Source organism: Mustela erminea, chromosome X (genome assembly GCF_009829155.1).
Source record: "Mustela erminea isolate mMusErm1 chromosome X, mMusErm1.Pri, whole genome shotgun sequence".
Classification (NCBI taxonomy): Eukaryota; Metazoa; Chordata; class Mammalia; order Carnivora; family Mustelidae; genus Mustela; species Mustela erminea.
The window spans coordinates 113980777-113990151 of NC_045635.1; the positions used below are offsets into that span (position 1 = coordinate 113980777).

Here is a 9375-nt window from a genome sequence, read left to right on the forward strand (position 1 = left end):
AATCATTTGTGTTTGTTTGAACTTCTCTGATACGTTTATGTCGTATTATTTTCGTTTTGAAATGATTACGATCCTGTTTTGGACTTCATGGTTATCCGTACGGACCAGTCTAGGAATTGTCCTGCCAGCAGATGCCGATATGGCATGAAATGCACAAGATGCATTCCAGAGAGGGGTGGGGTGGGTAATGTCTGTCAAGGATAAAGGGAAGAGAGGACAGAAGTGGGCAGGGAGAGCCTTCAGCCTGGACTGCTGATCTAGCCCCTGTGAGAAGAGAGGACAAGGAAGAGGATCAGGTATGAAGAGACTCGGGCAGCAGAGCACCAGTGAGAGTCTGGGCCAGCCTTGCCCGGACCCCTGGACCCACGATTTCCCATAGACAAGGTCCATGTTGGGTAGAACTGGCCAGGCCAGCTGACATACTTGGAAAAGGATATTCCCAGTGCTTTGAATAAAGTGTGAGTATATTGGAATTCAGAACAAGGCCATCAAAGTCTAATTGGCCACCAGCCTAGTTCTACCATAAGTTAATTACATTGACTCTCTCTCTCTTCCCCAAGATTTTAAGAGAGTTAAGAATGACACTTCTACACCAAAAGCCTCAGGAGTGACTGAAATTATTTGTTCCCTTTCGAATAGGATTTGAAACCTCAGACATATAGAAATGCTTATGATATTCCGCGTAGAGGTCTTTTAGACCAGTTAACGAGAATGAGATCCAATCTCCTGAAGACACACAAGTTTATTGTGGGACAAGATGAAGGTAAATGAACAAAGCAGTATTTTTTGTTGATTAGGAAAACGTCAAGCCTGACTTACATGAAGGCACTTACTGCATAATTGGTAGGTTTATTTTGTAATCTTTAAAGGCTTAGAATGCCCATTTTTGCTAAATCCCTACACTCCCCAGGCACAAGTTGCTTGTCCTCAGGTTTTAGGGGAGGTGTGCATTAATCGGCCTGCAGGCTTCAGCTCTTGAAGCGTTAAAAACAGTCCCATGAGAGAGATACTGCTTTTATGCCCATTTTATGGACATGGAAACTGAGAGTGAGCATCTTTTTTTTTTTTTGAAGTTTTTGTTTTAATTCCAGTCTAGTTAACATACAGTGTAATATTAGTTTCAGGTGTACAATTTAGTGATTCAGCACTTACATCTAAAGAGTGGGAGCTCATCACAAGTGCCCTCCTTAATCCCCGTTACCTGTTTCACCCATCCCCCCAACCCTCTCCCCTCTGGTAACCATCAGTTTGTTCACTATGGTTAGGAGTGTGTTTCTTGCTTTGACTCTTGCTCTCTCTCCGTCTTATGAGCATTTTAATAGCTAAGTACAGGTTTCATGAGTTGGAAAGTGGCAGGAGCTAGGTCTGTCATATTTTGGAAATTGTACAACCTGGCCTGCCATGATGAATTCGATCCAGAATTCCTCATTTAGATGAAAAGAATGAACCAGAGAGTGTCTAGGATAATTGGTGATGGTGTACAATTCCCCTTTACTCCCTTTTTTTCATTTTAAAAGGAGTCATTTGTCCATTAAAATGAGCAAATCTTAGTCATCCCATCTCTTGCAATCATACACCAAGTTTTGTGGCGAGGAGAAAGCTTCACTAGGAAGAGAGCCTATATATTTAATCACATTCTCCCAAGAACATAAGGCCTACTATCCAAGGTTCTCTGGATGATGAGAGAGAACCATGGAGCCTAGGCTCTTTGAAATGCAGAACAAACATGGCATCCCAGGTTGGGTGGTGGCATACTAAATGTCAGCCCATTTTCAAACCCAGTTGGATGGAGAAGGGAGTTGCGGTCAGCCTAGTGATTGGAGCTTGTAGGCAGTAGTGATGGTACCCCGAGTATTGAGGGGGATGAAGAGAGATGCTTTTAGATCTTTGGATTTGAGATTTTAGGCTTTGGATGCCAAGGTCCACATTGTTAAAGCCAGCTAGGATCGTGTCCTCTCAAAACAGGGCATTGGCACTGTAGAGCATCTCTGTCTCTTCCTGTGATGTTACAGATTCCCTTCATAGCGTTCCAGTGGCACAAATGGGTAACTATCAGGAGTATCTAAAGACATTGGCTTCCCCCCTTCGAGAGATTGATCCTGATCAACCAAAAAGACTACATACTTTCGGCAACCCATTCAAACAAGATAAGAAGGTAAGATGCCGATTTCTAGGTTTGCCTACCTTGTGATATCCTTGCTACATTTCCTTTCTTTTGGGCAAGATGAATATAAATCAGAGCTTATCCCTCTGTTTAAAAAATAAAATAGGACTCTAGGGCTCTTTGTGAATGGATGTGAAGGTGTGTTGCTTGAAGAAAATAATAGGCCTTAATTGGGTACCAAGTAGGAGCTGGCGTTTCAAATGATCGCATCTTGTGCTCGCAGTGTAGATGAGCGTTCCCATCTGCCCTTTAATAAGAAGAAATCAAGACTCAAAACAGTCAACTAACACGGCTGATGAAAGTCAGGATTTGAACTCACATCTTTCCAGCTTTGAGCCTATATGCCCACCTCTACACACCAATTCCTTTAATATTGAGATTGCCATTTATTTCCTGTTTCCATGACTCAGATCGCTAATGCTCTATCTAGACCGTGATGAACTAACTGTTCCTTTTGAAATAGGAAGTACTAGGTGATGTTGCTTTATTTGGATTGTCCCACTGGAATCTAAATGTGGAGTGTGGTGGGGGTGGGAGAGGGAGGGAGAGATGCTGATTTGACCATTTCAGGATGAGGACTCATGGGGATTATATCTGCACACATGGAGAAGACAATTGGTATTAAGGTACAGACCATACAGTAATCTCTCTTGTAACAAAACAAGACTGGAAGGCATTCCACTTCACCCCATCCTCAATTAATTGGAGTTTTTCTTAATCTTTTTGTGCCTTGGTCTCTTCCTCTGTAGCGCTGGGGCTGCTTGTTATGCTTAACTAACAAAGCCCTGTGGAGTGTTGAGTGAGTGCGTGTAATACCATTTTCCAGCACGACCTGGCATGTAGTCTTGCTTTGGAAAGTGCCTTGGAAATATCATTCATGATTTTATGAAAATACTTTCATATTCTTGGGTTATCCTTGGATGAGAACAGCTTTTAGCTACCCTTTTCCATGTCTGCTCTCATCCTGTACCCCCCAAGAGTGAAAAGCCCCCACGGTGGACATATTTGAATCTCTGTGAGCATGTCAGGGGAATGACATTTTCCATCTGCCTGCCGCCCACCATCTCCATGCAGCATTCTGTACAGGGATAATCAATATTTCCTAATGATGCATTTAAAGTGCAAAAGCACACAAAAGGGAATTGTTTCCTTTATCCAAGGTTGGTTCTGAATGGTTCGTCCTTCCGCAGAAAGGTCATTTCAGCTGATGCGAGTCGCTCATTCCTCAAGCTTTCTGTGTGATCACGACTGTACCGTGTCTGACCTTGGTGCCCCGTTCTGCTGGAGCGCAGTGGCAAGGCCTGTGTTAGGGGTGGGACATGTGGTCTTTAATGGAACGCGTTCGTTGATGTCTTCTAGGGAATGATGATTGATGAAGCAGATGAGTTCGTAGCAGGGCCACAAAACAAAGTGAAGCGCCCGGGAGAAGCCAGCAGTCCTCTGTCATCTAAGAGAAGGCGGAGTATGTCCCTGCTGTTGGAGAGACCACAAACACCACCTACTGTAACTAACCACGTGGGCGGCAAGGGACCACCCTCAGCCTCGTGGTTACCATCTTATCCAAACCTCCTAAAACCCACCCTTGTCCATACAGGTATAGAGTAGTGGTTGTGCTTTCCTTATGGCTCCTAGAGGACTAAGACCCTAAGCAACTTTCCGTTTCCTTTGTACTCGTGTCTTTCGCATGTGCTTTTCGGTCGTTAAGTAAATTGTTACTAAACCCAAGGTGCCCCGTGGGGGAGCGGAGGCCCTGCTTGTGGTGGTGGGAGCAGGTCTGCTGCGTGAATCAGAAAGAGGCAGCAGGTTCCTGAAGCAGCAGGAGCGAACAGGCTCAAGAAGACCGCGGCTGGGTCTGGGCTACCTTTGTGGCCTCACGTACCCATCCTGCTCTCACCTAGTGCAGTCCAGATCCGCCTTGCCTTTCCGTTGCCACGGGCATCATCAGGGTCCCCCAAGTCTGCCACCCGTGGCCATTGCTCCTTCATGTCATCTGACGTGGTTTTTTGCTCCCTTGCCCATGGAAACTTTCTCCAGTTCCTAGACACTACGGCCCCTGGTTTTCTTTGCCCTTTTATGGCAGCTCCTCTTGATCCTCTCTTTGTGGTACCTGCCCTTCTCTCTGTAAATAGAGGCTGTAAATAGTGTACAGCCTCTATCCCGAGGCTCCATCCTGGCCCCTCTCCCCTCCCTAGGTGATCCCGTAAAGTCTTGGGCTCTCCAAGAGATACACGTGTCAATAACTCACGTATTTACCTCTCTGGACTACAGCTTGCTCCAAAAACCAGACTTGAATTTGTCGATGGACATGGTATCTCCACCGAGATGTCTGATAGGCAGACAAAACTCAGTGGGCTTCACGTGGTTCTTGGGAAAGCCTCACCTCTGCTGTCTCCGTAACAGCTCTCCCCACAGCTGTCCCCAGGGCATGACGCTTAATCTTAAGTGACACCATTTGGCAGTGTGTGTTGCTAAAGCTGTGTGTGACAGCCGGCCATTGGAGGGTGTGGGGGCTGGGAGAGCGAAACCCTGGATTACAGTGTCTGCAAGTTTCTGCAGTGTAAATAATGCCAGCATTCTTGAGGTCAGGCCGTGGGCGTGAGGTCACTGAGCCAGGTCGGGAGGAGCCGGGTGCAATCCCTTCTCAATGAGCAGGTGGGCACCAGCCCCTGGCCAGCCCTGGCACTGTTATTTCCCCAGGGGTTCAGCTGAAAACCGTTGGAGTCCCCATGATTTCTCTCACTTCCATCTCTTAGCAAATCTGGGCAACCTGACACCCGATGGAATCCCTGTCTTGCCCCCTTTGTCTCCATCCCTCTACTGTATGCTGCCACCATCTGTCCCCAAACTACTACAGCAGTTTCTCATCTGATTTCCCTGCTTCCCATTCTCGGCCCTGTCTAACCCATACCCTGCCCTGTGGCCGGAGTGACCCTGTCCGCCCAGAAACCAGATCGTGCCACATCCATCCTGAAACCCATCGTCACCTCCCCTTGCACTCAGAACAGAGTCTGCGATCCTGAGACTGGTCTCCATGCCGTGCACGACCTGGCCCTGCCAGCCTCTCCTACCATCACGTGTCCTTTCCATGTCTTCCTTGCTCTCTCTGCCTCTGACTTTTGCTCCATGGCCCCGGCTTGTCCCCCAGTAGTGGCTGTGCACGGCCCTCACAGCAACCAGACCGCCGCCTCTGTGTGTGTGTGGGCCGGCTCTGTCTCCTGCTCCTGGCTCTGCCCAGGGGTCCCCTCCTCGGAGCGCCCTGCCTGACCTCACCTCGTGGAGGCTTCCCATCCTGTTCTCACTCACATCCCTGCTTCCTTCCTTCCCAACACAAAGTCAAAGTGTGTTATTCCCTTTGCCCATTGTGCACTTACTGTCTGCCTTCTCCGTGAGGATGTAAGTTCCATAAGGGTACGGATTGCTTCCGTCTGTCTCATTCCCTGCTGATCCCCGGGCTTTGACTCGGTGCCTGGCCTGGGGAAGCTGAGCATATGAAGTACAGGGATCAGACTTGGGAGGAAAAGGAAACCCACTTCTTTGTCACAGAAGGGAATCATGAGAATCATATACAGACAAAGGTTTTTGGTGATGGAGTCCATATAGAGCCTTGAGACCTAATGGCCACCTCTGTTTTCCTCAGAACTTTCGAGGTAGAAAAGAGAGGTTGCAGGGGGCCCACGTAGTGTGGCACCAAACTCAGTGAGGCCTGGTGTTTTTTTTTTAAGATTTTATTTATTTATTTGACAGACAGAGATCACAAGTAGGCAGAGAGGCAGGCAGAGAGAAGAGGAAGCAGGCTCCCTGCTGAGCAGAGAGCCCGTAGCGGGGCTCGATCCTAGGACCCTGGGATCATGACCTGAGCTGAAGGCAGAGGCTTTAACCCGTATGTCAGTGACAGGAATCATGACATCATGTGAGACTTGTTGCTTTTCAGCTTGTAAAACACAGGCAGCGTTAGGCCATGGCTGCCAGGGATCAGAGAATGTTTATTAGTTGTAGTGTATGACTTGATTTCCATGTGTATTTGGAGCACCAGGAAGAGAAGCAAACGGTTTGTGGTATTATCTCCTTGAGCTCAGTTGGAGGGCTCTCAGACTCCATCTGCACATCTTCTTGCTCTCTGAAACAAAGAATTTCCTCATAACTGAGGAGCACCAGGATCTACCTGTGGGGTGGCTGGAACACACCTACCTCACAGCTTAACTTCTTCACTTGGTTTCCAGACATTACGGTCATTCCTGAGGTCCACGAGGAGAAGATGGAAAATGGTCAGCTCACACCTGATGGCTTCCTGTCAAAACCTGCTCCGCCAGAGCTTATGAATACGGCAGGAGACGGTATTCCACACAACCAGTTGGATTCTCTGTCTGATGACTTTGCTTGTCTGAGGAAGGATGGCCTGATTCACAAACCTGGGACTAACGCAATCCTAGGGGGAAGCAAAAGTGGCAGTGTCTCTGTAGAGGATCGGAAAGTCTCAGGAACATCTGCTTTGGGAACTGTAGCAAACGCTTTGCAGATAACTCCTGCCATGGCACAAGGAATCAATGCTGATATAAAACATCAGTTAATGAAGGAAGTTCGGAAATTTGGACGAAGTAAGTAGTGAAAGAACATGCGTCAATAATATAATGGAAGGTCCTCATTCTGTGACTGGGTATGATTCATGCTCTCTCTTGAGGTACATTTTTGGGGGAGTATTGGGTTTTCACATCATTTAAAGCGATTCCTCTTGCTTTAACTAAAGGGACCCAGTACACCTTTCTCTTAGAGTCATGGAAGTCGGAATCCTGAAATTGTTTTCGCTGAACTGGAAGGAAGGTGCTGGCTGGCCAGAGCTCCTTCTGGAGATGCTAGAGAGACTCTGTCTCCTTGCTCTTTCCAGCTTCCACGGGCTGCCGGCCCTCCTTAGCTCCTGGCCTCTTCCTCTGTCTTTGAGCCTGTCTCGTTCGCACCTTCTCTCCTGCCTCTTCTCCCCTCCTGACATCTTTCCTCTCTGATGCCAACTCTAAGGCCTCCCTCTTATTTGGATGTTTGTGACTACGCTGACGTATAAACACAAAGAGCCTCCCCATCTCAAGATCCGTAACTTAATCCCATGTGTTAAGTCAAGTCCCTTCTGCCATATCGGATAACGTATTTGCAGGTTCTGGGAATTGAGGTGCAGACAACGTTGGGGGCCGTGACTCAGTCTGCCACATCTGTGCAGTATTTATGAGTTTCCTTAGGAGCTAAAGGGCGGATGTTTTGATTTGACTATTTAAAATACAAATTATATCTAACTTTCCACCCATGAAGAATAACTCCCGAGGATATATAAAGATTGAATTTTATTTCCCATTCATGTTTTTTTTTAATACTGAAGTGTCTTTTTTTAAATATATATATCTTCAGAGTACGAAAGGATTTTCATTTTGCTTGAAGAAGTGCAAGGGCCTCTTGCAGTCAAGAAACAATTTGTTGAATTTACCATCAAGGAAGCCTCAAGGTGGGTGTAAAGAGGAGACCTTCATTTTTAAATTTTTTTTTTTAAATAGTAGGGCCCAGTGCAGGGCCGGGGGAGGAATAAGCCCTGCCTGGCTTTTCTCCAGCCCTGGCCCTCACTCATAGCTAATGCTATCTCCAGAGGCATTTAGATCGATAGTATTTGAGTCCAACTCGTTCATCCAACTCTATGGAATCTTCTGGGAGCACCACAGTCTGAGGCAGACTTGGGCCCTCCCTGAGTTGGCACTGTTCGTATTTGCTAAGCCGAATCTTTACATGAGGATGCATTTTCGATCCTCGTGGAGATCACCAGCCCCACTTTGTCCCCCGCCTTCCACTTTGTCGCTCCTATGTCGGAAGTGCTTTTATTATCTTTTGGTGAATAAAATTTCTCTTTATTTTTAGGTTTAAAAGACGAGTCTTAATCCAGTACCTGGAGAAGGTTCTAGAAAAAATAGACTCCCACCACCACCTCAACAATGTTAATCATATCAACAGCCGATCATCGTGTTAATACAAAGACCAAGGAGAAAAAAGGGCAAGTTCTCCGTGCTGTAGGATGGAACAGAATATTGTTAAAGCTTCCTAGAATGTTTTGGCCAAGGGAATTGCCTTCCTGAAGCTAAGAAAAAGCCATGAAGCTTTTATTATTATTATTATTATTATATTATTATTTTTAATTTTATGAGTCTCTGGAAGTAAAAGGTGGCTCTTGCCCTAAGAGTTTTCCTTAAAAGTATTAGTTTGTTGTTTTGTTGTTTCTTTTCCCAGTTGAGGAAGGTGATATTGTTAATTCTGCAGGTTTATTTCAGTAAACACTGTCACCCCTACTAGATGTGATAAGGGTTTCCTCCTTGGAGCTTTGTTGTTCTGGGTGTTTCCAGAGTGACTAAGGGCCCCCTGTAAGTGGAGCACTGCTCGGTGCCCTTACTACGTCCTCCAGAAAAGAATAGGTGTTCAGAAGCCAACTGGTCATCTTGTGCGTGCCGAACAAAGTTTTCAACAATTCCTAGTTGTGCCTTTTAAACCATGCAATATTCAGGACAGTTTGAATCAAAGAGTAAGAAAGCTGCTATTCGGGTAACTTATTTCTCTGTGGGAGGGGGCAGGGAGAGTCACAAACGATCTACCTCCAACTCTCTTCTATTTTGTCTAGAGACATCACCAAGTGCACCTGAGGCTACCCCAACCCTGACATTTGTTCTTGCATGTAACGCCAGAAAGTCTTCAGGTGGACTTGGACATTCTGTGCTTTGAAAGCACTAAAAGAAAAAAAAATCATGTATATAGTTCCTTTAATGTTTATACAAAGGTTTATATGGAGCAGTATTGTGATGTCTGTATTAATTTGCAAAAATTTAAGTGTACAAAGATATTTTGAGTTTGCATATATAAAATAAATCATTTTATGGATTTTCACAAGTTTGGTAATACTAGAGAATTTTTTAGTTTTTTAAGAAGATTTTATTTATTTGAGAGAGAGAGAGAGCACACAAGTTGGGGGAAGGGTAGAGGGAGATGCAGGCTCCCCCCTGAGCAGGAAGTCTGAGGCAGGGCTCGATCCCAGGACTCTGGGATCATGACCTGCTCTGAAGGAAGGCACTTAACCAACTGAGCCACCCAGTTTCCCCAAGAAATTTCTAGTTTTATCTTTTCTGTGATGTGTTATTCCTTTTAGGAAACAGTGCACCTTGTTAAATGAAGATGTTAACGCTAGGATTTAAGCC

At 45.9% G+C, this 9375-nt stretch overlaps 1 protein-coding gene across 6 annotated transcripts in view; it reads left to right on the forward strand.

Moving 5' to 3' along the window:
- INTS6L (integrator complex subunit 6 like) overlaps positions 1–9070 on the forward strand; it is a 53454-nt gene extending 44384 nt beyond the window's left edge. For 4 of the 6 annotated variants that reach the window (XM_032330203.1, XM_032330201.1, XM_032330204.1 and 1 more), the window contains 6 exons: positions 640–763; positions 2013–2155; positions 3524–3758; positions 6385–6759; positions 7556–7649; positions 8054–9070. In XM_032330203.1, coding sequence (XP_032186094.1) covers positions 640–763; positions 2013–2155; positions 3524–3758; positions 6385–6759; positions 7556–7649; positions 8054–8162 — 1080 coding nt within the window. In that variant the 3' untranslated portion in view covers positions 8163–9070. The remainder of the gene's footprint in view (positions 1–639; positions 764–2012; positions 2156–3523; positions 3759–6384; positions 6760–7555; positions 7650–8053) is intronic. The other 2 variants (XM_032330205.1, XM_032330206.1) reach the window with 1 other exon arrangement.
- The last annotated feature ends 305 nt before the right edge of the window (positions 9071–9375 follow it).